Source organism: Ceratina calcarata, unplaced genomic scaffold, assembly GCF_001652005.2.
Source record: "Ceratina calcarata isolate Rehan_Ccalc_2016 unplaced genomic scaffold, ASM165200v1 scaffold78.2, whole genome shotgun sequence".
NCBI lineage: Eukaryota > Metazoa > Arthropoda > Insecta > Hymenoptera > Apidae > Ceratina > Ceratina calcarata.
This window is the reverse complement of record NW_017179105.1, coordinates 1,080,371-1,096,094: the sequence shown is the minus strand read 5'-3', so window position 1 is coordinate 1,096,094 and position 15,724 is coordinate 1,080,371. Positions and strand designations below refer to the sequence as shown.

The following is a 15,724-nucleotide window of genomic DNA, read 5'->3' as shown; positions in this document are numbered from 1 at the left end:
GCCGCCGTGCCGTTTTTAAACGAACGTGGACCAGCCGGAGGAAATGGGCAATGCACCGACGCGATGTGTCCTGATCGTGTTTTACGCGGAGACGAATCGATCAGCCTCACTAGAGCGATAGCCTTGCGCTTTAATTAGCGGCGAACGCCGAGAACTCGTTCGCGATGTCTCAGATAAAATGCGAGCCGAAATCATAACTGATTTCGTTGCGCAATTGGGGAATTTGACCCGATTCGTCAATTTCGATGCACCGCGGATCACTTAATTTTCGGTAAATTATCGCCCTATAATTTAGTTAAGTAATCACGATGGATGATCATTTCGCGGGATTCATTTCCGAATGTACTACTCGCCCCTTTAATCGGCTAACTATCGATCTCATTTACGTGAATTTAAATTGATCGCCGTTAAATTACGTTTCTGTATAAAAGAGCGGAAATCCACGGTCCTAGTTTTTTCAACAGATTCACAATATAAACGTGGCTCGTCCGTTGAATGCATAAAATGTTCTGTCATCTGATATTCGTTATTATTCAACAGCCGCCGGGCACAACGAAGCGTAGAGGACACCGGTCTGATCGCGCGAACGCGATTATACAAATCGCGTACAAAAGTGATGAGCTACCTTTTGAATATTCCCGCGTGTCCTGAATTACGCCACGCGACTACTTAATTGGATATTTCCTTCTATACTTTTTAGCACGTAGCTATTTATTATTAGCATTATTCTTCCGACGTCTGATTTCTTTTTAATTATAGGAAATGCGTTTTTCGAAGGTACATAAACTTTTGGGATTGACTGTATAGCCAATACATCCTTAAGGAAAATTGAACAAAAATTAAATCGATACACTGGTTCCTCGCATAAATAAAATATTGATGAGATGAATTCTTTTTTATCTAGTATGCAGCTAAAATGAATATTGCTTATTTGCTCTTGCAGCATCTGGAACCATTTGGTCCAAATCACGAAGGATGGTAACAAAACGGTGATTATAACTACGCATTACATCGAGGAGGCTCGGCAAGCGCACACGGTATGTATACAGTAATTTACGTAACTGCGATATAATTGGTATGCGATTAAAAAGTATTCGGGACATCATTTCGTCACGTAGGGAATACAAATCGTCCATGGAAATAAATCCGATTACAATAATCTAAAACAGTGCAACAGACTTCCCTGGCGTTACACTTTTATAAATTTTTACAAAGAGTTCTGATAAATAATAAAATTGAATGAATTCGGTGCAGGGAAAGTATAAGCCTGTTTTAGCTTGGAAAACCCTTTGAAACCAAACTTCGTCAAATTTTTGTTAAACAAGGGACCGTATCCCGGTTATATAAGGGAATGACACTATTAGAAATTCAAAACGTTCAATTTTAACTACGATTAATATTTTTACATAATCTTTGCGACTCGAGAGTGTAAAAAATCCGGAAACAGAACACCGCGATTATACCGAGAAAAAAAGTTTTATCAAGGTCTGCCGGTAATAAACGTTTAGTCAGATGAAACGGAGAAGAATTACAAACACGTAATTAGTTTCATTGGTACAATCTGACATCGCGTGCGGCCGTTGAAATCTGTTTTTAAATTTGTAATCCATGGAAATGTTCATTTCTCGCAGATTGGTTTGATGAGAAGCGGTCGTTTATTAGCCGAGGAGTCGCCTAGGGCTCTCCTGACGATGTACAACTGCCCTTCCCTCGAGGACGTTTTCCTGAAACTCTCCCGGAAGCAGGGACAGTATGCTCAACCTCCCACAGAATTGAACATCTCGAATAACATAAGTTTGGTAAGAAGAATGAAATTTAAATTATTGTATATACGACAGATACCATCGCGATGATGATAAAATATGTCAGAATGCGCATCTGCATTTTTATAAAATTAATCAAATTTTTCTAACGACGTCTCGTTAAATAAAATCGTATTGATTTATTATACTACGACAAATCGAAGTAGATCATCAATTTGGATCTTGGCTTTTAGGCCTCTCTGAACTGGGGCAAGAAGAACGAACCGGTGTACGTGACGGAGGAGTCGGGTGTCGTGGGATTGAACTTCCACCAAAGCAAAGAAGTCCTCATTCACGACTCGACGAACGGTGTCGGGAACCACTACGATGTAAGACGCTGACAAGGTTTTAATACGTGAACAATCTCTCTCGAGCCAGTAACTTTCTCGAATACACGTGGTCTCGTGCACGTAGTTACGTGACGCTTCGTTTATAGCAGGCTTAAATTCTTTTTGTGGAACAGATGAACGGGAAGCCGCTGTCCGGAGTCAAGAATACCTCGACTCTGGAATGCGACGACTGCGGCGACTTCACGGATTGTTACAAGATAACTAACAGCGGAAAAATGAAGGCTCTCCTGCAGAAGAACTTCTTACGTATGTGGAGAAACGTTGGGTTAGTAGCCTCGTTTCTTCTTAAGTATAATTCTTCCGAGATATAAGGATTCTATGATTTTACAGAGTGATGTTGTTCATCTTCGCACTGCCGGTGATGCAGGTGATCCTCTTCTGTCTAGCCATCGGTAGGGATCCTACAGGATTGAAATTGGCCATCGTCAACCACGAGATGTTCTACGAGAATATGTCTTGTCCCGTTACCACGGACTGCACGTTCTCGCAACTCAGTTGTCGGTACCTCAATTTCTTGGACAACGACACGATGATAAAAGTGAGAATACTTGCATTTCAAGAATTAGTTAATTCTTTCCAAATTTCAGATGTTTAAAAAAATAATTTTCCCAGGTTTATTATCCCGATCCGACCACTGCGATGGACGCTGTGAGGAGGGGAGACGCTTGGGGGACTCTGTATTTTACTGAGAACTTCACGGATGCCCTTGTTGCGAGGATGGCCCTTGGAAGGGATGCTGACGACGAGACCTTGGACCAGAGCGAGATCAGGGTCTGGCTAGACATGTCCAGTGAGTTCTAATTCAATTCTATCATAAGCATCAGTCGAGCTCGTTGACGAGCCTCGATTTTTTGTATTTTAGATCAGCAAGTGGGCTTGATGCTAGCCAGGAATCTTCAGTATTCGTACAGGGACTTTGCCAAAGATCTTCTCACTTCCTGTAAGCAGAACTCGAAGCTAGCCGACGTTCCGATACAATTTAAGGATCCAATCTACGGTACTAACGAGCCCAGCTTCACAGATTTTGTCGCGCCAGGAGTAATCTTAACGTAAGTGCAAAATTAATTAATCAGATTCTCTAGAACGATGAAACCTCGTAGATTAAGATTTCTCAAGACGTTTTCTCTTTGTAATTATAGGATCGTATTCTTCTTGGCGGTGGCTCTTACATCTTCCGTTCTGATCATCGAGAGGATGGAGGGTCTTCTGGACAGGAGCTGGGTAGCTGGCGTTTCTCCAGGGGAGATCCTCTTCTCCCACGTTATCACCCAGTTTGTGGTGATGTGTGGTCAAACCGCATTGGTGCTCATCTTCATGATCCTGGTCTTCGGCGTCGAGTGCAAGGGCGACATCGGTTGGGTAATCGTGCTGACGATACTTCAGGGTCTCTGCGGCATGTGCTTCGGTAAGTCTTACCTTAATCAAGAGCCGTGATCAGTTTTTTTGAAACTCGATGCCCATTATTATTATTATTATTATTATTATTATTATTATGTAACAATAACTGGTTCAAAAAACTTTCCACGAGATAAATTGCCGATCGCAGGAGAGATTGATTCACATGTTCTTTTTTTTTTTTTTTGCAGGGTTTGTAATTTCAGCGATTTGCGAACTCGAGAGGAATGCGATTCAGCTGGCTCTGGGCAGTTTCTATCCAACGCTTCTGTTAAGCGGTACGTTACATAAATTCGGAGCTCGTACGTAATCAGCGATTCGGGTGGAAGACACGACCGACATGACGCAACGAGATGTTTTACCGTCTGTTATGCATCCCGTTATCGCTGTTCTTGTCACGGTGGAAACCACCGCGACACTTCCGTTAACGAATTCCTGCGCGGTGTAAGAAAAAAAAAAATCGCGCAAACTTTACCCGACAAATCATTGTGATTAACTGACAGCCGGTAAAAGTGAAAGTTATTCGCATTCCTAATTATGTTCCACTTAAAGATGCTCGGCGTCAGGCACGAGCCTTACAAAATCCTAACCAGGAATATTATTCTAATGGAAGTCGGACGAAATCAGTAGTAAAAAAAAAAATGCGAAGAATAAGCAGTAGATTACGGAGAACGCGTGTCAACTTTCGATTCTCCGACACTCCCGGCAATTCGTTGCGCAACTCATTGCTTATTCATCGGATTCGAAGAAGCTGTTTGTTTTCTCCCGGTTTTAATAATCAACGATGAATCTCATCTTAACGAATTATATAAAATGTATCGTCTTCTCAAAGAACCGTGTGTTCGTTATTATGAAATTTCAGGGGTGATTTGGCCGGTGGAGGGTATGCCGACGTTCCTCCGGTACATATCGCAAGGTCTGCCGTTGACGATGGCAACGACGTCGCTGCGTTCGATGCTGACCCGCGGCTGGACGATCTCGGAACCAGACGTGTACAACGGTTTCATCGCGACCATTATCTGGATCGTGCTCTTCCTGACGATCAGCATGATGGTGCTCAAGTTCAAGCGCGGATAGAACCTGACCGTGGCGTTGCCGTTCGGTTGCCACGTGAAAATGAAACAGCGGAGAGCTAAAGACGAATTGCCAGCACCGGTCGAACTGACGATCGTCGACGGGAGTTCGAGGCGGGACGAAAACGCTTCCGAAGATTCCTCGGGACGCGCGTGAACCTCCGGATTACACATGTGATGCCCCTTCTGTGCGCTTAAAAACGTCTCTTTGGTGACTGATGAAAGAGAGAGAACGAATGAATGAACTTGTGAGCGTGTCGTTTCTCTTCGATCTTCCTTCTGTTTCTTTTTTTTTTTTATTAATCTAGCCGAACGTTTGTAATATAACACGCGTTTTACCGCGGATCTGAGAAGTACGAAGCGTCTCGTACAATAATCGGGTGGAACGTCGTATGTACAGAGACAGGCTCGACGAGACGGTCTTTACTTTGGACTCTGATAAATTCAGCGTCCCAAATATTTTTTTATAAACGGGACTACGAGTGTAGAGAGCGGATAAGTTAAACGAATAACGAATTAGGATGTAGGACAGTGTTACTTGCCCATGACTTAAGTGTACGTTTTTATTTAATCTTAGGCGACGACACGTTTTAAAACCAGTAACGAGTAACGTGCTCGGGAGCCTTGTATAAAGGTAAAAGAAAATTTTCAAACGAGACAACTACCGGGAGGATATATTAATTCGGTGTTAATCAATAAGCTAGCGTGGAACGCGATTCTAGGATGCTGGAGGAGCGAATAATGTACCATATTGTAGCATACGAATCTAGCGATTACATTTTATACAATATCGATCTATCTCATTACTTAAACAACAAAAAAAGAGCGTTTAGCCTGTATAAAAGCTACGCAGCGTGGATGGATAGGATGGAATATGTAAAGAGAGAATCGAAAACGGTTCATGTGTTTCCGTTTTACTTCCTGTATAAAAAAGTGTCTTGAAAAAAAAAAAAATACAAAATATTTCGGACTTCTATCACGTACGTGCGTACACACACCTATGTGGCTCAGCTACGTTAACCGTCCCAGACAACAATTGCATAACAATGCGTTCCCTCGTAATCGTGAATTAAAATCAATCGAGTTACTTAATAGGAGTCAATCTGTACTTTTCTTCCTCGGCGAACCAGTCGTGGTTTTTCCTCACGGCACGTTTCCAGTACTCTGCAACCCAATTAATAATGACAATAATTAAATCACCTTATCGTGATTTAATAAAATGAAACATTACCGTCCTGTAAGTCGTGTTCATCGTACTCTATTCCGACCTTACGAAATTGTACAAAAAATAATCCGTATAAGAAATAAGAAATTTCCGAGCTTACGTTCGTACGAAGTCTGTCGGTTCTATGGTAGATTTTCGTTTTCGCGAATTACGTACCGCACAGGTCTTTGACAGTGCCGTCCGTGCCGCCGTACTCCTCCGGCAAGATGCTCACCGGCAACGCTTCGTACAGCTTCAGCTCCCCGCGCGCGTGCGTGTGCACCCTTTGCTTCAGCTTCGCGTTCATGAAACTCCTGAAGATGTTCAGCACCGCGTTTATAAAACGGTGCGCATTTATGAAGTCCAGCGAATAAATTCGCAATGGATAGCATCCCTGCCATGCGTGCACCAGGCTTTTGATCACTCTCGGCGGTAATTGGAGAACGTGCTCGTATGTCATACCGGCTATGTCCAAGATAGCCGTTATACCGTGAATCGTTACGGACTCGTGATCCCGTAACGCTAGATCCAAAGTCATCAGTGACGCCTAACGCGAGAAAGAGAGGTAAACATAGCCTACTGTTCGACGCAGGTTTACAATTTTCCAGTTACGAAACGCGGAATCTTCGTGTACGAGACACCTGGCTACGACTATTCATTCGATTCGCAAGTTGCAATTTACGTCTTCCGGTTACGTCGAACAGAGTTCTGTATTCGTACCTTGAGCATGTCTGACATTTTGTGCCGGCTCGGCGAATGGACAGCCGCGCGTATTATCACTACCATCCTGCCTTCGTCGTCCAATTGCCTCAACGGCAGAAACACCCTAAAAAAAAGCACGGTCTCGAAGCCTCGGTTCAAGTACTCTCAACGTTTCTTAATAGTTTGGTTTAATAATGGTTAAAATCGGTTTGACAAATCGTGGAAATACGTAAATGATGCGACTTCTGAACCGTATCTATCGAACACATGCGAAGTAAAAATTGCATTGCACATGCCATCGCGTTGAATTAAATATCGAACAGTTATCAATAACGGAGTCAGTGTTTATCCAACGCAGATACGGTTTATCAATGTCGAGCGCGATCTCGTGAAGACAAAGTACTAAACGTGACCGCGGAAACCACGAGTAACGATAAGACCGCTTTTTATCCAGCATTGTTTCGACTGTATTTAATTAATTACGTTAGTACGCGACACAGATAACACTCTTTGTGCTTACTAAGGCGTGAATAAAGAATATATATTTTTAAAATCGATACCCCAGATCGAACAGTTCCTGTAATTCTGGCAGGGAAGGGTTCCTGTTGCTGTACCACTCTGGCATGTTCGTTCTCTGCTTTTGATAGTTCCTTAACTTCGTTTTGACCTTCTCCACGTTGAACTTGCATGCCCTCAAGAAACGAAGGATGAAAAAGTCGTCTACGAAAATACAAGATCCTTCTTTCGTTAGGAGATTCTAGTTCACGGTGATCGAAGAAGATTCGAATGGGTACCAGTGGGTGCATGTAGTTCTTCGTTCTCTAATATCCACTGCCTGATCTCCTGAATTTTAATCGGTCGGATCTCGTCGGTTTCATTCAAATTAGCCGCCGCGTACGTCTTGTCTTCTGCTGATAATTGGCAAACGTATTCACCGGACGTCGACATGATACGTTCGCTACGTACGACGCACACTCAGTTCTCGCTCTGACTCGAAACGTATCGGTAAAAACAATCACTATTTTAAACTTTTATTCCTGCTTTCATTCAAGCTTGACGTAACGCGTATGATGTTAATGTTTGTAAGAAGGAACGCGGCTTCGCGATTCAACTCCGACGAGCGTCGGTACGGATCTAAACTGATCTATAAAGATCTACGGCGCAAGTACGGAATGAAACGGAGACATCTGACGGAGCGCACGGCTCTATTCAAATCTCTTATCAGCCCTACTCTTTCGCGGTACGTGATACGCATGTTTTACATCTGGGATATGAGTAATTAGTGAACTACGTAGAATTCTATGCAATTGTAACGAAGGTACAAAGTACATCCACAGTTTCAAATACTTATGTCATTATTTCTTCAAGTTTCAACTTTGAGACGAGTGTAAATAAATTCATTGGTAAAACAATCACTGTTTTATACTTTCATTCAACCTTGAAGTAATGTGTATGATTTTAATATTTATAACACGGTTATTTTTTTTATTATATTGAGAATAATATAATAATAAGAATTGGTTCTTTGTAATAACAAAGATTTTTATTATTTTCTATAAAATAACAACAATTACTTATTCTACTTACTAATCCTACCTGTAATAACAAAGAAACAACATTCAATGTTATTATTCACAAATTACTAATTTTATACAATTTTACAATTTTACACAATCTTTCTACGACTTTCTCTTTTCTAACGAATGTCAGTTAATCTAATTTAATTAGAGGCGCGTCAATCAATTTAGGCGCCAAATTCAATGTGCTCAAGGATACTTTTCTTACATATTTATAAGAAGGGACGCAGCTTCGCGATTGCGACAAGCGTCGGCACGTGGATTAAACAGACTCAACTATTATTAATGTTATTATAGCTATAATTGCCAGATACAAAAATAGTCCTATGCAATTTCCTTTCAACTACACTCGTTGAGAAATAATTAGGGAATTAGTAAATCCGAAGGGGGTAGTAAGTATTATGGCATATCACTACTCTTGTTTATAGTCATCTTCATGATCTGATTGGTATCGTTTCCAAAATCATTGAGATCGAGGATCATCCCTTCTTGGAACATTAATATAATGGGAACATAATCTTTGAACAATCCGCGAAAATCGATAAATGAGGTAGGGCTAATTATGCTTGGAGCCACCCCTTGAATGATCTTGCGCGAAGGTCGTTTGATCAACTGCACTGCACTGCTTCGCCAATAGATTGCGCCACCAGTCATTTAACTGCCAAGTCCGGGAACGCTCAAAAGTTCTTTAAAAAATGATTAAATCTTTTCAGAACATAATTTGATCCAATGAGTAAGTCTGTTTTTTTCTTCTTTTTTTTTAACTTCTACCTTTGGAAATATGTTCTATAAATCATTCAGTATTCCTCCACGATAATCCTTGTTGGAAATTCATATTGAGTCTCGTTCTGGATTTACTGGTTTACTGGACAGGTCATTAAATAAATAGACAGTGAAATGTATATTTAATAAAGCACTTACTTAAGCATTAAAATCGGTTGCATGGAACAGAAATTAGAAATGCAATTCTCATACAATTTTACATGAAACTGATTCACGTAGAGCGGAATCAGGTTTAATAGATGAGGGCAAAGATTAATTAGATTAATGAATGAAAGGATTCTAACGGGGATTGTTACGAACAGAAATTGATCCTTGACAGACTCAGCAGAAATGACACAGAGAAATTGAGCAGTAGGACAAAGTGAGGAACGGAATTGAGCCAAAGGGCCGAAACAGCTGTTACGGCAATCGGCAAAGCCTATAAAATTGCAAAGGCGGAATGAAGCGAAAACGCGAGCGCATGCGCGGTTCGCCAGTGCATTTTATGAATGGATGAGCAAAGTGAATGAACAGACGTCAGCTGGGTAGGTTCGGTACATACACACAGACACACACTGCCACACACGCCTTGGTACACATACGCCCACACAAGCAGAAATATCCTGACACATTATGAGTATCAGCAAAATATAGAGGGTGTTAAAAACGCGTGATCGCGTTCTAAAGAACGTTCCCCCTCCTTTTTATTTAGAATATCGGCGCTATAAATTCTGCGGTTGCGATATTATCACCGCGGACGTACTTATTTATATCGTATTAATAGGCTTAAAAAAAAATGAAACGGACGAGTGGCAGTGTTTTAAATTATACTTATACCACAACGACCCTGAATGAACGCCGCGACGGCGAGGATCGGGAACCGTTCCACGGTTCGATCTCCTTCGCGAGATGCACGCGCGTGACGCAAATGGTAGAAAGTCGGATAGTAATCGGCCTTTTTTTCGCTTTTCATTGAGCGGTGGCCGCATGAAACAGCGAGTTACGTCGCGTATGTACGTTCCCCGCCCACGAATCCACGATCCCGTTTCCCATGGGTGCATTGCGCAGCGTTGTAACATATTTTAATGAAACGTAAAGCATTCGGGCTATCGGCTCGGTATTAGGCGTCTTGCCTGAAACGTTTATCGAGTTCCACGTTCGAACGGTATAATATAATAACGTAGTCGAAGAGGATGGAGTCGTAAGCAGAAGGCTTGGCATCTACCGGGAACGAAGCTCGATTTTATCGAATATAAATAATCGTTCGAGCTGATCGTGATAAATTCCTTGCCGTGGCTTCACGTCGACGTCTTGCTCCGAACTTCGTAAGCTGTCGCGCGTGTGACAGGTGTTACCTAATCGCGTTCATTCGGAAACTAAGCATGAATCGCGTGAACGAAAGAATCCCGTTGACGGTAATTCACTTAAAAACCTAAAAGAAGAACGGGAACGACGAAACCGTGTAATCTCCTTTCCATCAACGGGGACGCAGGCTAATCTGATTATCATCCCTCCGCGAGTGAAGCGCGGAAATGGTGGGGAAACGGGAAATCAAAGGTTGCAACGACGCATAAAGGTAAGACCGACGACGGCACGGTAAAAATAACGTGCGGCGATTAACGTAATTCCTAAAATACCTACGACCAGCGTATAGAGACGACTATTTTTGTTGCGCCTTTGCAACCCTCTCCACGGTACGCTTACCCTACCTACTACCCGCTGGAAAAGGCGAACTTGCGTGTGTACAGACCTTTTAATAATCCCGTTTCGTGCAAACGCGATAAACGAATTGACCAACGGCCAATAGGAGAGTATCTTACACGCGCGAGTCTCGCACACACGAATTCGTAATTTATTATGAAATATAAAAAATAACTGGATCTCGTTGAAAGAGATGAAATCGTGATTTTCCATATGTATTAAATACCATGGCAGACATAACGTCACCCTCACCTGTTCGTTCATCGAAATGCAGGAAACAGTGTTATGAAGGGAGTCTGTATGCGATGCAGATGTTTGCTCGGTTTCACAGATAACTTTACCCCTCCGGATTACGCGGCGTCAGAGTCGTAAGCCGTAGGGTCGGTTTCTTCGGTGGTGGGGTTGGTGACGCGCGGAACGAGATGAGAAGGGGCGAGAGAGGGTCGTGAGGACGCTCTCCCCGGACTCGAGCGGTCAAGGGCAGTGGCGTCGCGTGACGTCATACGGCGCTGCAGTGACGCAATCAGTCGCCAGGGGCAACCCGCCGGCTGACGGTCGCCAGGCAACCCTGTTTTCGTCCCCCGTGCCTCTGCCTGCCTCTCTACCCCCTGCCGTGAACCGTACCTTCGTCAGCGCGCTCTCTGTCCTCTCTTGCACGTGCCGTTCCTCAATGAACTCCCCTCGCTCTCTCGCTCCACCGTGCCACCACCACCACCACAGCGCGGTCTCACTTTACCTCGGTTTTACGTTGACGTGACCCTAACCCCCGAGCGAGGTCTCCTTCGGATGCTGAACGTACGCGCGACCCGATCCAAGGATTCGTCCCGGCACTTCTTCCTCCACTCTATTCACGAGAGATCGTACGGTTCAAATGAGTCAAGCATTCGCGTCAACGGGGTTGGGAATTCATTTACGCGCACGTTGCGTGAATCGGCGATTCAGCTGGGAATTGAAATATAAATTAAACGCGAACGGTCGCGCCTATAAATGCGACTCGTTCTAAAAATGGAAATTAATTATATAAAACTCTCGACTGGATTATCGTTCCCTTTGCATATTGACGTTTACAAGAATTAATATTTGATATCTCTTTAGAATTAACGACCACATGTTCATTTCATCTCTCTCGGCGTTATTACGAAAACGCCTACGCGCGTTTGATTTCCATCGTACCAAAAGTACCAGTGAAAATACGAATGTCTCAATGAGATTAATTTTTCTGATACAAGGATAAAAAATTCCTTTGTCAGTGAAACACGCGGTCATAAATATGGTAGCAGGTCATCCGAATTGTTCCGATAATGTGGGTTGTATTACGAGGAACGTACCCCCTAATTCCTGCGGCGCACCGCTTTTCACCCCCGTGGCCAGCTTTCACGAATTGCGTCACCGGTTACTGGAGACGCGAAATTCGAGACCCTCCCCCGGCTCGTTATACGCCGCTCTTGCATCGATTTCGTCGGGTAACGTAAGAGCGGCGAAAAGCATAAGTCAAAGGTAAGTGCCAAGGATCCAGAAAGGGTAGGAGGTGGCGAGCAACGAAACGCTTTTCACCCCCGGCTTTTTATATCCCTCGCACCACTTAAAACGTACTCTCTGATCAATGCTGCCTCTTCTTTTATACACCGCGTACTATTCTTTGATAAGAGACTCTAACCCACAATATAACGCATATGCTAAAATTAAAGTTTAATATCTGCCCACGTGAAAAGCGAAGAATTCAACAATGAAATAATCAAATATTCGTAAACCAATTTTCCGATAAAGTCCATCGATTGATTTTATCGTCAAAGAATTCTTTCCCTCGTCCCAATTTTTATCGACGTTCCACCCCCCCGGCGAGGAATTCGTACCTCGCCTCTTTGTGCATTCGTAACCGAGTCTGAAAAGTTTCCGAGTGATCTCCGCGTGCATACACGCATACTTACGTGCATACGTATTCGTCGGCGGACACCTACGTGCACGTATCTATGGAGCGTTCGCCACGAGCGAAGCAGCAACAGGTTTAATCGCGTCGGGGTGTGGCTGGCCGGCCGGCTCTCCGCTCATTCGGCTGCTCTCCGGTTTTGATGCTGGTTTTATAAGATCGATGCGACACTCGGAATCGCTGCGGATGAAAGCGTCGCATCGTGGATGCGCCAGATCGCTCGTCCTCTCCTCGCGGAAGGGAAAATCCTGGCCTGGAAATTAGGAATAAAAACGGACACGTGTCGGTGGCTTTCTCGCTGATCGCGTCTCGCCGGAGAAAATCGATGTCCACTGTGAATTCGCCTTTGTGTCTCGTATCAGATTTATTTTGCCAGAAGAAATAAAACGAAAATAGAATTAATTTACAAACGATCAACGAATATCAAAGGACTGCCCCGAGGGGGATGAATCGGAAGTGGCATCACGGCGGGGAATCAAATTTCAGCAACACCTACGGTCGATCGGCGATCGTTGGTTTTTTAGTCGCGTCATCTCGCCCGGATCGGTCGGTCGCGCGACCCAACACGCATTTTTCTTCTTCGAGGGGCCCCAGCGCTTGCATATTCCACGGAGGAACTATATTTTACGGGCCGGTTCTTTTTGCTCCGCGGTGCACGCGCGCGTATACGCGGTCCTTATGTGTCGTGCCAGAGGAGCGCGTCGTCGTGCTTGTCAGTCGCGTTAGTGGGAGGGATGTCTGTAGCCGTGGAGAACGAGAACGAGAGGGAGCCGTTTAGGAGACAGGACGAGCGGGCAGAGAGAGACGGAAGGCGGCCAGCGTTCGAGCGCGAGGGAGCGAAACGGCGGGAACGAGAGAGAAAGCGAGGAGACAGAACCGTCGACGAAGACAGCGTCGTCGCGTGAAAGAGAGCAAAACAAAGGAGCGAAAACGGGACGGAGAACGCCGCGAGACGTGGAGCAACAAGAAGGGCCGGAGAAAAAGAACCGGCGTGGAAGAGGAAGAGTGGAGGAGCAAAGACGCTGGGGAAGGTGATAGGAGGAGGACGGAAGGTATCACGAAGTGCAGAGGAGGCCTCATCTCGATCTTGGTCCTATTTATAGACGTGCTCTCACAGCCTCACTCCTGCCCACTTCTTGCACTGTCTCTCCTATATAGGTGTGCATGTACACCTATGTGGTGGCCATTGCACGTTCTCCACACGCGAGGAGCCAGCGAGCCGGCCAAAACTGTTCGTCCGAGCTCGAGAATCGATGACGTGGACCGTCTCTCGTCCAGAATCCAGACGTTCCCGTTGGCCGTCTCCGACGTGGAAACTCAAGTATCCGCCGATTAAGTATCCGTTGATCACTCGATCACGGAAACGATGTCCTCTCCGGTTCGCAACCGGTAGCGCGAGACCGGCAGGCGTTTCTCGTTTCTCTTTCTCTCTCCGCATCACTGAATCATACGGATTACCTTTTTTGGTAGAGCCAACGCGGCGAGCCAACGAACGAGACAAATTTCTTATTTCGACGTTTTAGTACACCGGGGCAACATTCCTCTTTACGTTCTCGCAGATCTCGAGTCCCACGAAATAATAATCCGACGACCGTACGTACGATTGTTCTCCGTAATACCGGCTGGAGCTTTTGCGCCTGTACGGCTCGACGTATCTCGGTCGGCACGAACAAAGTTAAATTGGTTTAATGGCCGACCGATAAAGGGAGCCGACCGGGACGAGAGCGGGGACGATTAAAAAGAATCGGCACGTGCGACTCGTTGCTAATTGACGGTTGTTCGCGATTCGTATCGGCCGCGGGGGTAAAAATCGCGATAAGCTCAGAGCGCGGCGGGAAAAAGTGTGGATCGGCTCGCGTTTAGGCGCCGACCACCGCGTGTTTACGGTGAAAGGTTGCGCATAGGAAACACACGGCAGAGCCCGTGCGCGCTACATCGAGCCTCGCGGACCGGTCCTTATTAATCTTGGTGGCTGCCTTTTAAAACGCGCACACCAACGGGAGAGGAACAATGGTGTTCGATACGCGTAGGACGCGGTTCGTGCATCGACATCCTTGATCGTCAGTGCCCTATTCGGTAATTGTCGATGATCGATAAAGATGTCTGCGATGGCTGTACCCGATGAATGTGAACGCGTTCGAACAAGGGAAAAATAATGGTCCGAGTAATGACACTCGGGGAAAATCGTTCGACGTGATAAACGACACTATCGCGCACCATTATGCCCGCGAACGGATTACAAATACGCGTCGCGTCACGATTTATAGGTTCTACACCTTTCGCGCGATCGCCAGTCGTGATAAACTTTTGAATATACTTAAACGTTTGGAACATCGTCGAAAAACGAAACGAGCTTTCAGCTTTAACTCTGCCGTTAAAGGTGATGAAGCGGCGGACAGACCATTTCCACGACTCTACAAATCTGAAACATAAAATACTTTGAATTCGACTTGGGATCTTTAAAAGTAAATCGCAGTACGACGTGTCGTACCTCAGACGAGGGAAGGTTGAAGAAGAACGAGACTGGTGCTGTTCAATGTTAACTTTGTATTTTTGTTAATAATCGTCGTAGGGAACCGGCCAGATTAAAACGGCAACGATGATTACAACACAAACGTACAGGTAGTCGAGAGACGAATCGTTTCTTTTCTTTGCAAACTGTGCATTGCGCGCTCCGTAGGAGAGCACTCCATATTATTTTTTTTATAATGGTTTACACATAATTTATCCAGCTACATTGTCATCCGTAAAAAAGTGTCCTCTCTATTTTATTACTCACTTCTGACCCATCTTCGTTCTGCTCCTCGTTCACACTCTCTTCATCACACACTCATGCATCCTCATAATCACTCTCTCTCTCTCTGTAATTTTTTATATTTCACGCGTGTACTTTACACGCTCCTCTGCCTACATACTTTCCGACCTATCTAGAACAATAGCGGACGATATCGTAACCGTAGAGTAGGTACAGAGCGCGTAACGACGCTTAGGATCCGTAAGCTACAATTAATTATAACTGTTATTCGATATAATTAGAATATAATAATCAATAATAAAAATAATCCTTTAACTTTAACAATATATATATATATCTTCTTTTCGTGTATGTATATATATATATATATATAATTTATACATATATAATTTATATATATATAATAGAGATTTTGTATTTTGTTAATAAATAGAGCAACATATACATAATATTAATCGTCGCTAAATTGATAATTT

At 44.2% G+C, this 15,724-nt stretch overlaps 3 protein-coding genes across 5 annotated transcripts in view; 1 reads left to right on the top strand and 2 right to left on the bottom strand.

Annotated features, from left to right (window-relative positions):
* Positions 1-5,599, top strand: part of snu (ABC-type transporter snustorr) — a 30,704-nt gene extending 25,105 nt beyond the window's left edge. Inside the window, 10 exon segments of the mRNA XM_018034267.2 lie at positions 944-1,037; positions 1,632-1,799; positions 1,997-2,131; positions 2,266-2,417; positions 2,483-2,690; positions 2,765-2,942; positions 3,015-3,201; positions 3,292-3,557; positions 3,739-3,825; positions 4,410-5,599. Coding sequence (XP_017889756.1) covers positions 944-1,037; positions 1,632-1,799; positions 1,997-2,131; positions 2,266-2,417; positions 2,483-2,690; positions 2,765-2,942; positions 3,015-3,201; positions 3,292-3,557; positions 3,739-3,825; positions 4,410-4,624 — 1,690 coding nt within the window. The 3' untranslated portion in view covers positions 4,625-5,599.
* On the bottom strand, positions 5,519-7,679 carry LOC108630777 (retinol-binding protein pinta). The gene is made up of 5 exons (XM_018034268.2): positions 7,321-7,679; positions 7,087-7,246; positions 6,545-6,650; positions 6,002-6,371; positions 5,519-5,784 (listed from the first exon to the last, which is right to left on the bottom strand). Exons 1-5 carry the CDS (start codon positions 7,472-7,474, stop codon positions 5,705-5,707), a joined length of 870 nt encoding a protein of 289 aa, XP_017889757.1. The 5' UTR covers positions 7,475-7,679; the 3' UTR covers positions 5,519-5,704.
* Positions 7,680-8,123: 444 nt separating this feature from the next.
* Positions 8,124-15,724, bottom strand: part of LOC113465014 (zinc finger protein rotund-like) — a 30,486-nt gene continuing 22,885 nt past the window's right edge. For 2 of the 3 annotated variants that reach the window (XR_003389849.1, XM_026818147.1), the window contains exon 2: positions 8,124-14,915. Coding sequence is in view for 2 of the 3 variants with exons in the window: in XM_026818147.1 (XP_026673948.1) it covers positions 14,908-14,915 (8 nt within the window). In the remaining variant the exon portion in view is untranslated. The remainder of the gene's footprint in view (positions 14,916-15,724) is intronic. The other variant, XM_026818146.1, reaches the window with a different exon arrangement.

Excerpts from the sequence above, each read along its gene's own strand:
- LOC108630777 (XM_018034268.2), bottom strand. The coding sequence starts at position 7,474 with ATGTCGACGTCCGGTGAATACGTTTGCCAATTATCAGCAGAAGACAAG. Across the intron at positions 6,372-6,544 it reads AAATGTCAGACATGCTCAAG|GCGTCACTGATGACTTTGGA; the intron begins GTACGAATACAG and ends TTCTCGCGTTAG. Across the intron at positions 5,785-6,001 it reads CACTGTCAAAGACCTGTGCG|AGTACTGGAAACGTGCCGTG; the intron begins GTACGTAATTCG and ends ATTGGGTTGCAG.